Below are 18,946 nucleotides of genomic sequence, written 5' to 3' on the forward strand. Positions count from 1 at the left end.
AAGTGCTCTGTAGCGTGAGTTACGAAAATAACCTCTTTTTGTTTTTCATAGATGTGTTAATAATCACATCTATTTCTTAAATTGTTTAATCCTCTTAGTATTCATTCTTTTCTTACATCACAGCTAAAACAATTCATTGTTGGTATTATCCAAGAGCCTATTTTGAAATCTGAATTTATGTAATGTGAGTGACGTTAACATGAGTTATGCATAAATAATATTAGTTATGACGTGGATTTTTTTGTGTAACGTGAGTTACAACTATTTCATCAGTAAATCACAAATATTAGTTATATTTCCGATTACTGGTTACTGCCATGAAGAATGTTCCTAAATGCAATAAATAAGCTAAAAAAACTTCATTTTTTGTTTTAGTACATCCATTAGGTTCATAAATATGTGAGAATGTAATGTGAGTTACTGTGGAACGATCCAGCTACTTTTTTCAAAAACATTTATCACATTCATTATTTTTTATTTTGTAACAACTGAGATATTTTTATGTTCAACGTTGTTCACATTTCTAAATACAACGTAAATGTATGTTAATGAGGCTTCTTTTCTTTAAACCAGCTTGAGACCCCTCTCAGCTCTTTACACGATCCCCCCTCCCCCCAGGGTGTCGCGACCCACACTTTAGGAACCACTGGTGTAGTCCAATTTACTGACAGTCATTGCCCAAGGTACGCCAAAAGAGGCTAGTCTTGGCTACTCCTGGGATGGGATGGGATGGGATGGGATGAGATGAGATGAGATGATGATGACGACGATGATGATAATGATGATGATGATGATGACGACGACTTGTTGGGATTCCACAGGGTAACTGAAGTTCCTGGAGAAAACCACAATGTTATCTGTACTGCTGGCTTGGCAGGGGTGTGCCAAGGTTGGAACTCAGATCCATGAGATTATAAATCCAGCTCTCTAGTCACTAGATCACCGTGGTAGTTTTATATTAATAATTATTATGTTGTAAAAAATAGATTACGACATTAAAAAGTGTGTTAGCAACTCTGAAGCATGATATCAACTTTCGTGGAGGAAGGTAATTTTTAAGAACATTATTGAAAGAGATTGGCTTCAAATTTAATAAATATATTTTTGGGTGGGGGGGTTAATGGCAGGTACTTAACTGTTCTTCATTTACCCATATGAAGTCAATCATGTAGAGACCGATTTACCAACAGAGTCATTGCTCAGGATGCATTTTAGGAGTCTGTGTAACTACATCTGCAAGGAGATGAGATTATGATGGAGATTTGTTGGGCTGTTACAGGATAACCAGAACTCCCAGAAAAAAAACCTCTGTGTTACCTGGAACCACGTACTTACCCAACACAAATCATAAATCGGATATTCCTGGGATCGGACTTGGGTTTGCAGGATTATGAGTCCAGCTATAGCTGCTGGACCATTGTGGTGGCTAGAAATGTGAATCTAAGCATATATTTTTAATGGAGTGGAGTGACATTGTAACAGAAAGAGCTCAGTATCTGAGATGAATTAGAGAAAATGACCAACTAAGGGATATAGGCTTATTTAAGAAAGGAAAAAAAAACCTTTAATATCAGATAAAAATTGGTATGAGAACTAAATATAAAGTATGTAGGGCCCCCTAATTGAGGACACTGAAGGATTTGTAGCAAGATAAAATTCACACAAAAATAAATTTAATGTTTCATAGCTGCATAGAGGATTCCAGTTATTTTACTTTATCAGGACATGTCGCTACTTCCTTAGGATATTACTGAAGAAAGAGTTATCTGCAAGTTTTACTTTAAAAAGCTCAACTTCAAAACTTTTTGAGTTAATTACAACTTTTGACATCACTAAGAACAAAAGCAATTTCATTACTAACACTGTATCAAACAGACACTGACAGACATCATCATAAACATAGATAATCGTCATCATCATCATTCCTAGTTTTAAGCCTTGTAGTCTGTTATGGTCTCAATCAATAGTTTGTTTAATAGTCTCAAAAGTTCCTTTCTCTGTGCAATCCTGTGCAGTCAATCTGTAGTCCTGAATAAATTTCAAAATTAGGCTGCATAATGTAATTCTTCCAATATGTCCAAATTCCTTATGGTCCAAAATAAAATTCCCCATTGTTTTCATATACAGTGTGCATTCCTGTTGTTGTTAGTTGATGCTGATCATATTTCCTTATAGTTCAAAGTGATAAATTTATCTAAACGTATTTTTGGCACTTTAATGTAATTATGTTTCTCCAGGCCTGGTGATAGGTAATCTAGTTGTGAGGTTTCCACTATATAGGCTATAGACAGGCATGCATTTCTATAGACATTTTTTTTGTAGATGATCGAATAATTAGAACTGTATGAATCGATGCATATTGTCTCATTAATAAAAGCAGGAATATGAGGTTAAGAATTTGATAATAGAGGCTTTTGAAGGCACATCCCATTGACACACCAATAAAAGAAAATAAAGTGTATATATTTGGTTCTAGTATATACATGTCAACAGTACTCTCTTATGCATTCCTAGAAGGGTAATGAATTCAGAACTTGGAAATAAATTAGGAACAGAAGTTTTAAAATTGTTATATTTGATGGAACGAGAAGATGGCATCATATAAAAGTACTTGAGTACAAGATGGCTAATGACTTCAGTGTCAAGTGCCTAGATATTGGACCAACAACATTTGATTAAACAGCTAAGCTCGTATTAATGTAACCAAAGATGCTGTTTTTTGTAATAGTGACAATAATATCGTAGTTCATTTATGTACTAACAGTATAACTGTTTTCTGATGACACAATCGGCCTTCTTAAGTTAAGGCTTGTAATTTTAAATAACAAAATATTAAACCACTCAGACTTGCTTAGTTAGTACAGGCAATATTTTTGTTTTGTCATTAGTCATTTATGTTCATGTGGATGCAATAAACATACTTACCCAACATCGTTAGCTTATTTAAATAAACATGTCAAGAAGAATGTCACGCTTAAACACAGGCATAACGAATTGAAATTTAAAGTAAAATAAAAATAAGTTAAGTGAAAAATCCAATTTAAATTAAGAAGTCTGATTTTAATAAAATACAGGCTTACGTGATTTATAATCACGAAGTTTATCAACCTTGGATGATGATAGTAACAACACTAATGGTGGTGATGGGGATTACAATGACATTGGTGAGGATTATGATGTTAGTGGTGATTAAAGTGATAGCGATGACTATGTTGATGATGATTATTATTGTTATTGTTCTGTGATAGTGATGGTAGTGATAACAAATGGTAATGACAATGTTGACATCAAGAACAACGTTATATTGTAATGTTCATTTTTTTCCTTTCTTGCAGAACATGGAAGTTGCAGATGAAGGAGCAGTATATGGAATATCAGGGTGCACAAATTATTTGGATCCTAGTAGCCTTGCATCAAAGGTATGAAAATTATCATTAACCATTGCTCTACACAAACGTGAAAGCTTCAGCTACTTGCAGACACATATATGTTGCTATAAAAAGCTGCTAGCAATGAAAGCAATTTTCTTAGCTTTTAATTTTATAGAAACAGTGCTCCAAATAAGATACCTTACATAAAAGTAATTTATGTCATCCTAGCATTATAAACAGGTTGTTACTACATCGAATATCATTCATAATCACCTTATTATGGCACGAGTGCCTATAAAAACAATGATGTATTTGCTATATGACATAATACTGGAACGCTTGGATTGGGATGCATGCAGCTCGTCTGACTATCTTCTAAGTGCCACGTAACAAGAAATGAAATACAGGACAGAAGATAATGTATCATTTATTTTCAATCTTTAACAATTTTGTATCACTTTTTTAATATCACATAAAACAGTCCTGTAGTTCAGAGAAACTATATTAACAAAATAAAGAAGCATTTGTAACATAACCTGCAAGGTCATCCATTACTCTTTACTCAATGCCAAGGCCAGGTGCAAATAATCGATATGAACATATGAAGACTCTATCAGTCATCATCGTTCGTGCGACAAACATTCACTCATGCCATAATCATCAAGACTATCCACTTGTTGCATAAATAACTATTATAGCTTACTTCAATTCTGAGTTGATTGCTTTATACAGGCTTAAATATTTGATATAATAACGTTTCTGTATGGATAATTTTATTGTCCTTTTGTGTTACATCACTAGGTCGCTTTAGAACTGAAACCTTCATAAACTCTAGTTTTTAATAATAAACTGGTCAGAAAATCCATTTGAAAAGCAGGACCCCTTATTGAAACCTAACTTTGTTAAGTACATGCCAACTGAGTTAGTTTATGTCTGACTTAAAAAGTTAGATTTTATATGTGGGTGGTATTTTAAGACCGAATTGCTGACTTTCTTTATTGGATTCCAGTTATATAGCAACTTCTTTATTTGCGAACATAATAGCTTTGATTGGAGTAGAATTACATAATGATGACTGAACACACTTTTGCAAGAAATTATTATGGTTTTTATCGTTATTCGAAGTTGATTCGAATTTTGCTTAAAATGTGTGTACTTAGCATCCATATTTCAGTATAGAATGCTATTGAAATGCTGAGATTGTCTGCATTCTGTTTTGTATAAGACACATTTCCATGCATCAGTCTTTCAAATTGTGTGTGGATACGTGGTTGTAATTTATCTTTGTTACTAATTACTGCTATTGAAATAGATCATCTTACATTCGCGTTTTTCATTGTCCCAACCTCTATTTATTTGCAATTTATCATTTAAAATCACTCTCTTTAATGTGGTACATCAATAAACGAAGAGAAGAATGCATTTTTTGAAGGAAATATTTTAAATTTCTATTAAAGAGCATGTCTTGAAACTCTAGTTTTAGAGCACTTTGGATTTAGAAAACAAAAATCGACAGAGAATGTAATTGTAGGTGGTGGTTGAAGTGCTGATATTACGAAATGGAAAATATAAATTACAAAAATTTGAAATAAATGCTTTGAAAAGGTGGAACAATTCAAATACCTTGGAGCAACAGTAACAAATATAAATGACACTTGGGAGGAAATTAAACACAGAATAAATATGGGAAATGCCTGCTATTATTCAGTTGAGAAGCTTTTGTCACTAGTCTGCTTTCAAAAAAAGTGAAAGTTAGAATTTATAAAACAGCTGTATTACTGATTGATCTGTATGGTTATGAATCTTGAACTCTCACTTTGAGAGCGGAAGAGAGGTTAAGGGTGTTCGAGAATAAGGTGCTTAGGAAAATATTTGGGGCTAAGAGGGAGAAAGTTACACAACGCAGAGCTACACGCATTGTATTCATCATCTAACATAATTAGGAACATTATGTCCCGACGCTTGAGATAGGTAGAGCATGTAGCATGTATGGGTGAATCCAGAAATGCATATAGATTGTTAGTTGGGAAATCTGAGGGAAAAGACCTGTGGGGAGGCGAGACATAGATGGGAGGATAATATAAAAATGGATTTGATGGACGTGAGATATAATATTAGGAACTGGATTAATCTTGCTCAGATAGGGATCGATGACCGGCTTATGTGAGAGTGGCACTGAACCTCTGTGTTCTCTAAAAGTCATGTGTAAGTAAGTAAGATTGACGTACTGAATTCTTTAAATTCGAATTTACATGATGGAGGGATATTTCGTAATTTAACTAAAGCATTTGACTGTGTAGATCATAATATAGTGACAAACAAATTGAAGTTTTTAGGGTATTAATGATGGGACCTTTGGTTGGTTTGCATCTTACTTAACCAATACAAAACAAAAATTGGAAATAAATACACCAAATAGTCAAATAGTTACTGCTCCATAAATGAGGAATTAAAATTAAACATGGAGTTGTACGGAAATCTATTTTAGATTATTGTTTCTAGTTTGTGTTAATAATTTATCTCAGGTAATTTTATGTATAAGATGATACAAGTGTGATTATCTCAAGTGAAAAATGCGATCACTTTATAAACACTTGTAATACAATATTAACTCTAATGACTAAATGTTTTAATGCAAATAAAGTAGCACTTAATGTGGATAAGACCAGTGTATGAATGTAATCAAATTTAGTGCACAAAATAGTGATGTTTTTCTACAATATTAGATCAAGTTCAGCTGATTTCAAGGAATCTATAAGCACAACATTTCTTTGTTGGGAATTGGGTAATTATTTGAACTGGAAGACACATATGGAATGTATTACTCTTAAATTGAACTCTGCCTGTTACGCATCAAGATCCTTATTTTCGGTTGGCGATATAAACATTCTTAACCCTTTGCGGTCGGATATTTAAATACCGCAGTCAGTCTGCGTGAGAAATGTGTCGGATGCTGCCCGCTGTGGGACTGCAACATGGATATTGCATTGGCAGATGTCAGCCGACATGGGACACAGATTTAAATATCACAGTCACTTTGCGCGAGAAATGTGTCGGATATTGCCCGCCATGGGACTGCAACGCGGATATTGCAGTGGCGGATGTCAACCGACATGGGACTCAAAAGGGTTCAAATGTCATACTTTGTATACTTTCTTTCTGTATTAAAATATGGGCAACTTTCTAGAAGCTAAACAAATTTTTGTTGTACAAAAGAGAGCTATGAGGATAATGACAGGTATGCATAAAAGGAAACCATGTAAAAAGATTTTCCATAATTTAGAAACATTGACCTTACCTTGTGAGTACATTCTGTCCGTCATGATGTTTTATATTAAAAACCAAGATATATTTAGTACATTCATAATTCTAATACAAGACACAAATCACATCTCCATCTACCTTCTGTTAGTATCAGCTGTTACAGAAAAGGAGTTGACTATTCATGTATAGTCTTCAGCGCACTGCCTAATTTTCTTAAAGCTTTGAAGGTCAAAGAGAAAAGGTTCAGAACAGAATTAACAAAATTTCTCCATACTCGTACAGTAGAGGAGGCAAGACCTGTCATGTGACTATATCACTAGTGGGTGTGGAGGAGGAAGATAAAATTTAGTCTGAGCTGAACTTCTGGGCTGGTAGATTCGTGTAAATTTAACCTTCCTGAAACAGACTCTATATGATTGTCCATCCTTTCATCTCTACTGAAGCTCACATGCCGTCTCCTGATCTGTACCTTCTACTCAAATTGTAAATTGAATTAATATGCTTGCTATGTTTTATATATTTTTATATCGCACCTTGGAAAGAAGAGGGCCACAAGTGTAAAAATTGTACTTCTAAGATTTTTGCAGTTAAAGTTTTAAAAGGTCTATTAAATTCAATTTTAGATATATTATTTTTCTTTTTTCAAGCTAGACATATTGAAAAGTGTTATTTATGATTAGTAATACACATTAGTGAAATACAATATTATTTCGGCAATTTTTTTGCACTTGTGTCTGTATTGAAATAAATCTACATAAAATATTGTAGTTATGTCCAAGTGTATGCCACTAAAAAAATCCATAATTTTCCGTTTTAGGTCATAAATAATACTGGATTCTAACATAAATACTACAATTTTAGTTAGGACAACATTAATAAGAAAATGATGTATGAAAATTGCGTACTTTAACTTATAAGCATACTTCAAAAACATCTCCATATGAAATGTTTTTCTTCCAACTATGGCCTATAATTATTCAATGCAGTCCTCTATCTTAGCAAAAAACATAAGGTTCTTATACACAGACATTATTATGACATGAGGCGAGAAAATCGTGGGTGACTCGTGGCACACTGCTAGCATGGTTTTCAAAAACATCAGCATTCTCTATATTTGAAGGAGTTGTTAAAATAAGAATAGCTACATTTATTGTCATTATTATTTTAGCACTTGACATTATATTTTCTCGCCAATTTAATAATGTAGTACAACATTTTTCGTCTAGAATTGAAATCAAATACCTAGATACTCCAGACCTCCCATATTTCAGATTGTCAAGATATCTTAATTTTGGGTTGCCTAATGGTCTTCCATGTGGAGTTCAAATGTACTTCATTGTTATATTTAGAAATATTGCAGTCGAGTAGAGTTGCTTAAATGTTAAAAAAAGTGCTTAACTTCGGCTGTAATTATGCTCAATTTCTTTTGTGCACTGGAAATATGATATATAATTATATTTTATTAATTTTTCTTATTGCAGTGTGCATCTACTGACCTTCATGCTAATGCTTATTATTACCAGCATATGCTTTCTATTTGCGAAGGAAGGGAATAAATTACCAGCTTCTATTTCGCCAAATAAGTTTTGCTTTTTTCTTAAATATCATTACAGAGGATATCACTTCATAGATACATAAATTTCATTTAAAATTCCATTTCTTCTATTTTACTGATTAATTGTTCCCTAATTGTAATACACACACATCAGCTGACATCTTCTCAGAAAGGGACTGAAGTTCGATCGACAGAGAAACTGTGGGCAAGCTTCCTATGAGTATTCCAGTTATCTCCGGTATTCTCGTTCATCATTGCTCTATCATATTATTATAATAATAATAATAATAATAATAATAATAATAATAATAATAATAATAATACCGATTCTGCAGAATCTCTATAATTCAAAGAACTATCTTGCATAATCTTAGTATCTATCTGCAGCGTAAAAAAAAAAATACTTTTTTTTGGATGTTAAAGTTATTATGGAGAACAACTTGTTTTGGGGAACTGTGTAGTGCTAGTCCATTTAGAAGTAGAATCTGAGTCGTGAAATGAAATAATTTGTGATGTTGTACAATGATTAGTGTAATTGATGTCAACATTATAAGTTATTCTGTGTAGGAAAAGAGCATTGTTTAATATAAATTTTAGAATGCTTTGTACATATTTTACTTAATTTATTCTGCTGCTTCGGCAGATCTTGTATCCATTTACATTACAAGTCATTCCCTTCAGAATACCATGCTAATGTGTTGCTTTGAAGCTAATGTAACACTGTATATAGTTTACTTACATGTTTAAGTGTTTTTTTTTTTTAAACTAATAACAGATACTTAACTTATGTAATTCACCCATGTTTAAGTAATATTATTATCCAGATTTTAAAACTCTTTGCAGTCTTACTTTTAGATGAGACCTTTTCGTGAGGAGCAGTGTAGGGAAGATAAGAATAGTGACATTTAATGAGGCGAAGAGTAAAATTACGAGTATAACATGGAAAGCAATGAACTGAACGGAATTGCAATACTCTTGTGCTTTCATGTAGATTGTAATAATAGAATTTGTAAGCATTCTATGCGTTTACTGTATTTTCTTTTTATGTTTATCCATCTGATAAAAAGGAAAAAAAAACAGCCCTATCCTTATCGCAGATGCTTCCTGAGTTAGGGTGACCAGACGTCCTCTTTTGTCCGGACATGTCCTCCTTTTTAGGCTTGGGGTCCGGGCGGATTTTTAAAAAATCAGTAATGTCCTCCATTTCGTAACTTATATGTCTGATATTTTGAAGTTATCTGATTTGATGCCTTTTTAAAGGTAATTTGCCTGTAAGCAGCATCGACAGAATATACTCTTTCTGTCCTCATTAATAATTATAGTGCCCTTGACTTTCATATGTAGCTAACTGTAGAATCATTATTATTAAGTTTTACATAATTATTTTGTAATAAAATAGATATCAACATACTTTTAAGTATGATATAATCCTAAATCTGTACTGTAAATAGATTGTAATGAAATAGATATTGACGTAATTTAAAGTATAATATAGGCCTAAGCCTAAATCTAAGTAGCCATTGGCACTAACGTCCTTGCTTGCCGATTCAGAGCTGCGCTTGGGTGTGGGTTCGATCTTCGCTTGAGTTGATTATCTGGTTGAATTTTTTCCATGGTTTTCTCCAACCATAAGGCAAATATCAGGTAATCTATGGCAGGGCGTATTTTGCGGGCTACCGGGGCTACCGGTGGTAGCCCAAGGAAATTACAAAAGAAAAAGTTTATAATATAACATAATATAATAATTTTGTATTATTAGTTTTACCATAGTAATTAAAATTAAAGTAATTGTTAGATATATTTTGTGTAATAATAGGGTCAGCGGTAGCCCAAACCCTTTAACCAGTATACGCCACTGATCTATGGCGAATTCTTGACCTCATCTCGCCAGATATCTCCCTATCACCAATCCCATCGATGCTAAATAACATAATAGTTGATACAGCGTCGTTAAATAACCAAGTAAAAAATAAATAAATCGAAGTACCAGTCCATAATATTGTGTCCTTTTTGAAGCTCTGTATTCTCTTTTTTGTCAAAGTGAATCTGGTCACCCTATCCTGAGTGCTAGGGTGAAGGTCAGCAGTCACATAAACATAAAAAGAATACCTAAATACATTATATTTCTCCTGTAGCTGTGATGCGATTCATGGTCTTCATAGGAAGTGTAACCTCAGTAATTTGTCTTGTTTAATTATTTTATTTTATTACTGAGTTTATATTTAATGTGAAATTAATTTATTAGAACAGCAAGATACATGCACCAGTAATGCATCACGTAGAAATATGTGTATAATGCCTTTCTCTATTTGGACGGAGTTACATAATAACAGATCAACCGCCAAAAACCTGTTTTCGAGATACTGACTATTGAAATAAATCTGGTTTTTATTAAACATTCTATGCAAGAAATATTGTAACAATCATACTATTACAAGAACTAGCACAAATAGTACTAAGAAAAGGCTAACCGATTTTTAATAACAGACCAGCAGTTGATTTAATATTCCAAAGTAAAATAAATAAATGAATTTTATGCAATAAACGAATTTTGCTTATAAATAGCAGCAAAATGCAGATATCACATTCCTGATTTTTTCCAAGTTAAATAATTCAGCCAACAACAGATTTGTGTAAATATCTATTTTTTCAAATTGTCGGTTCGTCTATTGTTGCGTAACTACAGTCTAGTATATAGTCACGAAGCTTGAGTTGTGAGGGAACTAGGAACAATAGACTGTGCTGGTACTATTTCGCATTGTCTGTGATGAGGCGATAGTAGCGATCCTAGTGGTTAGCAACTATCTATGGATGCATAGGCCTATTCCTACATATTGAGCTTCGTGACTGTATATACTAGACTGTAGCATAACTCTGTCGATTTAAAGTTTGCCCATCAATATCTCCCCAACTATTATATTTCGGACATAGATATATCAGGTTAAATCGATGTAGATTATCTCAAACTACATTGTCCTGTAGTACTTTATCTTCCTCCTACACCCTGCATGTATATTAAATTATTCTTAAATATGGTACCTATATGTAAACTGCTGATGAGAAAATTAAAATTGTAGCTTAGTTAGAAAGGATACTTTGTAGTGAGACCTAACAATAAAACAGCAAACATTTATATGATTTCCTTACATGTTTAGTTCCTTTGGAGAATAATCATCTTAATCACCAGCACCATCATCTTCTCTTTTTCTTCCTTCCCTTCCTCTTTTATAATTGTCACTATCGGCTGCAACCACCACAAACACCACCACACAGATTAAACTTTTAAATCCTGTTCAGTATTTCAAAATTCTCCAGAGCTGATATCCCTATCTTGAAAAATGGTTGTTTCATTGCCCTTTTACCCTCTGATCTGTATAGTAATTTTCCTGATGTCGTATTCTGCTGTTGGCCAGTCTTGTAACATGTATGATTCAGTTCTAGTAAATTATCAATGTGATCATAGTGTCTCCTGTTTTTAGTTGACTTCTAATTTCATCATTTTGCTCGTGTTTGGCAGATAATAGCCTGAAAGGGATATACTTAATCTGATTTCTGTCACTTCCGTTCGTTTTGCCTATATTCTGTTGAGGTACTGTATATACTTCTGATATGTATTACACTGCTATTGTCATTGTCTTGTACTGAAACATTGTTTCATTATCTTCTCATCACTTTCATCAGTGTACCTCAGTTGAGGATGTAATTTCCCCTTCCCCCGTCACTTTCAGGAGAGCTATGGGACCCACTCGTCCTGCTGCTGCGTGAGTTTATGTATACTTCCTAGAGGTACTCATTTGTGATTATGACGATGTTGTAGCTTTGCATGATGCGACCTAAAATATTGTTTGTCATTTGTGAAATTGCGTTGTTATTAAAAAGTTAATTTATTATTATTGTTATCCAAATATTGAAACCCTATTTTACCTTTGGTATATTAGGGTTGTAGTTTGTTACATGTGAAATACATTATGTAGTGATAATACACAATTTTAAAGAATTAATAGTAGGTCTGAATCATAGTTACAATATAAATACACTAATTAAGAGACAGTAAACAATACTACATACGTTATGCAATAATTACTTTCAGTTAAAACAAAATGAAATAAAATTAGAAATTATAATCGAAGGTGTAGAGAAATTGCAAGATTATTACATTAATTTGTGATTTTATACATAATTTTAGGCAATAGTAATGAGATAATGCACAGAATTGGCTTAGTTACAAATAAAACACCTATTATATAGTTGGTTTGCGATAGTAAAAAAAAAAAATAAAAACAAAATTACTTATGGTTACAAACTATATACCTGTCATCAAATACTGAACAATAGTAAAATCTATAATACAAACATAGTTATTGTTGTTATTACTATTATTATGTCCCAAAGATAGACACCTTGTTTTACATAGTGCATTAGGATTTTATATCATCATTAATTTACATACAATTAATAGCTACAGTCTTGCGTGGATGTGGTGTATAAACTCTGTGAATTGTTTGTAACAACATTTTTTTCTAAGAAAATGGTAAAGGGGTGTGCAGTAATTTAAATTGCAGTCCGAGATATGATATCTTAAAAAGTGTCTTTTCCTTTCGAACACTGGACAGTGAAAAATCAAATGTTCAACAGTCTGATTCTCTTTGCATATGCACAGAGATTCTTCAGAGTTCATTTACTACACACAAAATAAGGTAGACTTTGTGATAGGAGCCACTTTAGGGGAAGATATTGATAGAGATCCAAATAAATGAAAACCCATTTTTACAGGAATTATTTGTAGAACTCCTTCAGCTTCTTTAACAGGTGTTTAGTTAATACAGCAACAGTTTCTCTGTTAAATATTATAATGGAAAATTGAAAATGAAATTTCACAAATAGTTGCAGGAAGTATCTGTGATATCAAAGAAGTCCTGTTTCAAGCAGATATAGATTTTTTAAAGAAATATTGAAATTATATATGTGATTGTACTCCTTGTTATATGGAAAGTGAACCAATTTTATGTCAGACTTTCACGTTCTAATGCTGTTAAGCTCAAGTTGTGCCTTTGGTAAGTGAGGATGATATCAAATATTCTCGAGCTATGCCTGTCTCCCATGTTGTCATTATATCAATCTTCAACTAGTTGTTTTATTCATTACCACCACTCACCATCCACCACCCACCACTACCACTACGCAAAATTGGCGTTATTGGAGTGATATATCAACCCCAATTGGATGGATCCATCCAAAGTCTAAAATGCAGGGGCAGGAAAGTAATTGGTTTGACCTCACTGCTGAAATGTTTGAGTTTTCTCAGGGGTCCTGAATAAACAAGCGAACTTTCCCGACGTATTTCAACAAGATAGTGCCTCATCCCATTACAGTCACCATATTCATTCCAGGAAGGTGGATAGATCGAAGATCCTTTTGAATGAATACCACAGTCACCAGACCTAACACCCTGAATTTTTACTTGTGTGGACACTTAAATAATATTGTATGAAATGGAAATGTAAAAATTGGAAATTTATCCTTCTAAGAGGTGGAAAAATTCAAATACAGTATCTTGGAGCAACAAATATAAATGACACTTACTTACTTACTGGCTTTTAACGAACCCGGAGGTTCATTGCCACCCTCACATAAGCCTGCCATTGGTCCCTATCCTGAGCAAGATTAATTCAGTCTTTGCCATCATATCCCACCTCCCTCAAATCCATATTCAGGAAATTAAACGCAGAATAAATATGGGAAATGTCTATTATTATTCAGTTGAGAAGCTTTCATCATCTAGTCTGGTGTCAAAAAATCTGAAAGTTAGAATTTGTAAAACAGTTATATTACTGGTTGTTCTGTATGGTTGTGAAACTTGGACTCTCACGTTGAGAGAGAAACAGAGATTAAGGGTGTTTGAGAATAAGGTTTTTAGGAAAATATTTGGGGCTAAGAGGGATGAAGTTACAGGAGAATGAAGAAAGTTACACAGTGCAGAACTGCATGCATTGTATTCTTCATCTGACATAATTAGGAACATTAAATCCAGACGTTTGAGATGGGCAAGGCATGTACCATGTATGGGCGAATCTAGAAATGCATATAGAGTGTTAGTTGGGAGGCCGGAGGGAAAAAAGACCTTTGGGGAGGTCGAGACGTAGATGGGAGAATAATATTAAAATGGATTTGAGGGAGGTGGGATATGATGATATAGACTGGATTAATCTTGCACAGGATAGGGACTGATGGCAGGCCTATGTGACGGTGGCAATGAACTTGCGGGTTCCTTAAAAGCCATAAGTAAGTAAGGGGACTCTTAAATGCCATCATGTACAGTGAGAAAATTAACAGCATGGACCTTTCATATGACATGTCATCAAACACCATGTCACAAATTACTTTCACCACACTAATACAAGTTTTACACAACTGGGAGCATTGAATTGAAGCATGCCTTCAAACAGATGGTTCTCGTATTGAACATATACTGCAACAGTTTGACTTCTGCCTTACTCTGTATAATGACTGATGCCATCTTTCGGCTCTTAAAGCAACATTGACAATCTAGTAGTCCTCTGGTCGTCATATCTTCTCAGTCTATCCCGATGTAGTTCCAGTAACAAATACAGGCTACTGTAACAAACAGTTTTATTAAAAACAGTATAATCTAGAATAATGATAGACATTACAATTTAACCACAAATAACAAATTACAAAAACTATGTCTGTATGTAGAACGTAGTAGTACAACATAACTCAAAGTCAATGGGCAAGTGACATGACAGTATTCTAGGATAGCCAAAGGAGTTTTGCGAACCACTTATCCATAGTTTCGATTCATAGATACTGAGAAGTCCAGAACAGCAAAAGTCACTCCTGGTACCTTTCAAAAATCTACGAGGGCTATTCATAAAATAACTTCCGTTTATTTTTTACAAACCTGTGAATGACGTTACAGAATTGGGTTACAATACGTTTGAAAGTATACACTCTAGTTTATTTTTCCACATAGTTTCCAGTCACATTGAGACACTTGTCATAGCACTTGACGAGCTTTGAAATTCCGCAATCGTAGAATTCGGCTGCCTGGGACTGAAGCCAACCTACGACGCTGGTTTTTAACTCTTCATCATCGTCAAAGTGCTTCGAGCCAAGCCACATATTCATGTGCATGAAGAGATGGTAATCGTTAGGCGCCAAATCTGGGCTATAGGGAGGGTGATCCAATACTCCAAGTTGAACTCTTGCAGTTTGGTCGCAGTATGACGTGCTGTATGCGGCCAGGTGTTGTAATGCAGGAAAATCAATATGCCACGACGTTTGTTTTGAATGGCCCTTTTCAAGTTTGTTAGTGTGTTACAGTAACACTCAGCGTTAATTGTAGCATTCCTCTCCAAGAACTCCACTAGCAAAATTTCTTTTTTGTCCCAGAAGACATTGCCATGAGTTTCCTCGTGGGACGTGTTTGACGACACTTTGTGGATTTTTTCAGAGAGTGAGTATGGCCCCACTGCATTGATTGAAGCTTTGTTTCTCCATTCGCATACTGCACCCAAGTCTCCTCCTGTCACAATCTCGAGAAAAGCATCACCTTCTCTTTCGTAATGCTCAAGAAAGGACAGTGCTGCTTCCATCCACTGAGCCTTTTGTTCCTCAGAAAGGAGTTTAGGCACCCATCGCAGAAAGTTTCCGGTAGCCCAAATCTTTGGTAATCACTTTGTACGGAAGAGTATGACTAATCTGTGGAAAATCCTCACTAAGCTCTGACATCGTGAACCTGTGGTTTGCTCTAACCCTTTCGTCAACCAAATTAATCAGATCTGCATTCACGATACTCGGTCTCTCTTCATCATGGACATTGGTTCGCCCACTTTTGAACATATGGCACCATTGTCTTACACCATTGTCTTACACCACCTTCACTCATTACGTCTGGCCCATAAACTTAACAAAGTTGGCGATGGATTTCACTAGTTTGACAGTTTTTGGCCACAAGAAATCTTATTACAGAACGTACCTCACACCTGGCGGGTCTGGCGATTGCAGCACACATTCTGACAGCACGTGGCTCAGAAAGGAACAAAGACACGACCTTGACTCTACTGCTGCTCGATGCGTACTGCTTCAAGGTACACTCCACCGCAAGAGCGGCACTACTGTCTCTGTTGTTACGCACGCTATATGAAAATGGAAGTTACTTTATGAATAGCCCTCATACAATTCTCTCTCGCATAGTGACTTGTTATGTTGCTTGGATGTAGTACAAGGAATGCAGGTATAGGGGTAAGAAAGGATGATGGAAAACCAGGATGAAAGGAAAGCTGAAAAAATAAGATAGGAGAGACTACCTGTATGTTACAAACTGATAGTGAAGTGGCTTCACCTAATTATTGTAATTGAAAATACTCTTTATAGTATGAATGTTACGAGTAATTTTTAGTGTTACGAAAATCATTGTGTAATTTCTTTCGTTAACTTATATGCCCATAGATACATGTTTCTAGATCAATTTAGGGAATACGTTTTTTATAATTATATTAGTGGAAGAATGTAATGGTAAAGTATGATTGTGTATTATAAATAAATTTCTCATATTGAAATTAGAGGAAATTCTATACATTTGGAACAACTTTTCCTTGCATTAAGGCTGCAAAGAGTTTCTACCTAGTAAGTTATAATAAGATTACTTAACGAATTTACAATGTTCAGTTTTTGAAATTTTCATTTGTTTAATTATAATAATTGTGTATTATTTAATTAGAAACATTTTAGTAAATTAACTTTTGTTGGATCAATTCTTTTCTGACCTTTCAAACACAAAGATTATTAATTGACATGAGGTCACTTGAATTTTATCTTCATTACTAGAAATTTGTGTTTTAGCAGAAGAAAGATATATGATGGCTCGTCATTGAAAAGGGTTTCTATAGACGATATCCTTTGTTGTAAATAGGCCTACTTGTGGAAAACATGAAACTTTAAGCAGTTGGATTGACGTCCATAATCAGGCAAGGAGGATAAGTGTATCTTTGCATTATGGCTGTTCCAATTTAGTAATTTTATTACCCAATCCAAATGGGTAGGATCCCTGAAGATTAACATTGATTCAATTGATTCATCTATTGAAACCTGTTTTTCAGACACAGGCAGCTATGGATATAGTCTGTAGAAGACTCCTTTTGAGTAGATATATGTCTTAGAAAATGTTGACTGCTATTAACAACAAAATGGATGGCAATGGTGTGTTACCGATAGAATTTCTAGATTGTTTTTGTCTCGGCTAGACCGACGTCTTGAGTGAGTTGGAACTCCAAAATTCTGAAGAGGCATGGCAGACTTGGAAAGCAAAGCAGCGTTTGAAGGTACGCTATACTTATTCTGCTGCACATATGACATTTAGCAAGGCTCGAAGATTTTCAGACCTTTTAGTTATTATCTCATTACACAAATTATATAAGAGATCTATTCGAAATTTAATTGGGAAATAGTTTTTAGTATTGTTGTGAATGAGAGAGAAAGCAATGGTTGATTATTGAAAGGAGGTGAGGCTTGGACTCCTTCCATTGCTGATGAAGTTAAAAATTCATGACATTTTGACTCTTGTTTCTTCCTTGGTCTTCAACTGAAGTAGAAGTGGAGGGAAAAGAACTCGTCACAAAATTCACTTGACTGATCCAGCTGTTGGTAATGACCCTGAGTAGCCAAATAAGATACTCTTCTTGCTCTTCACCCTTTTTTGTTTTCTTGAAGATACAGGCAGAGCCAACCTGCAAAATGTCGTGAATTCCTGAATGAAAAAAGTCACAAGCCTCACTTCTTCTGAACATTTTTGGTATCTGTATTAATAGCAAATGGCTATCTTTTTGTATTGTGTTAGTGTATACAGTCTTTTCTTTCTTTACTGTCAAACATATTTTTTTCTTATTTGGTGTTAAAGATAAAATTTATTTTAGAAGTAACCTTACGAAATGTTCTATTAAAATAATAATTCATACTGAAAACCCTAACACAGGAATTTTACAGAAGTGTAATTTATTCGAAATCAATTTGGACAATGTTCTTATATACCATACATTTGAAACAATTCCATGACATAAGATTTATACAAATTAGTAGGTATAAATGAGCGAAGTTTACTGTTTGAGAGTTAGATATCAAAACAGATATTCATGATGCACTACCAACACACAACTTGCGGATAAGATTTGAAGCTCCTGTAGTTGTTCTTGTGCACTTTTCAGCACTATCTAACTTGTTGCATGAAAATTCCCATGAATGGGTGTTAAATAGTTAATAGTACCTTCTGGCAATCTCTTCTAAATTTGTTGGTTGTAAAGTTCCATGAAATTAACATTTGATGGTTACTGCATAAATGTATAATTAGAAAATATTTTCGATAAACACTGCATTGCTTTTTGAAAGAAAATAATGAAATGTTGTAATTAATGGAGTGTCAATAAGCAGCACAGACTGTGTGGTGTTTGTAAGACGATTTTACCCTCACTTTATAGGGAAGTGTGTTGATGAAGTTTTATCTCTTCAATTTACCTTCATCTCTGAAATGTTTTCGAGATTTGTAAGCTTTTACTTAATTTTTTATGTACTCTTTTTTTTTCTCTCTCTCCCTGATTGTATATCGTTGGCAAAAGTGCAAAACCTCGTTAAGTCCTGAGAACCAAAATTTTCATGAATCAATAAAACTGTTCTGTATTAAATTTGCTTGGCATATGATCAAAAATATGATTCATAAAATTATCTCAAAATCATTTCACAT

The 18,946-nt window shown here is 34.0% G+C and overlaps 1 protein-coding gene across 5 annotated transcripts in view; it reads left to right on the forward strand.

Moving 5' to 3' along the window:
• sl (small wing phospholipase C gamma 1) overlaps nt 1-18,946 on the forward strand; it is a 133,524-nt gene that overhangs the window by 79,673 nt on the left and 34,905 nt on the right. For 3 of the 5 annotated variants that reach the window (XM_069818310.1, XM_069818312.1, XM_069818311.1), the window contains exons 15-16: nt 3,336-3,419; nt 17,457-17,534. In XM_069818310.1, coding sequence (XP_069674411.1) covers nt 3,336-3,419; nt 17,457-17,534 — 162 coding nt within the window. The remainder of the gene's footprint in view (nt 1-3,335; nt 3,420-17,456; nt 17,535-18,946) is intronic. The other 2 variants (XM_069818313.1, XM_069818314.1) reach the window with 1 other exon arrangement.

This window comes from Periplaneta americana, chromosome 2, assembly GCF_040183065.1.
Source record: "Periplaneta americana isolate PAMFEO1 chromosome 2, P.americana_PAMFEO1_priV1, whole genome shotgun sequence".
NCBI classification, from domain to species: domain Eukaryota; kingdom Metazoa; phylum Arthropoda; class Insecta; order Blattodea; family Blattidae; genus Periplaneta; species Periplaneta americana.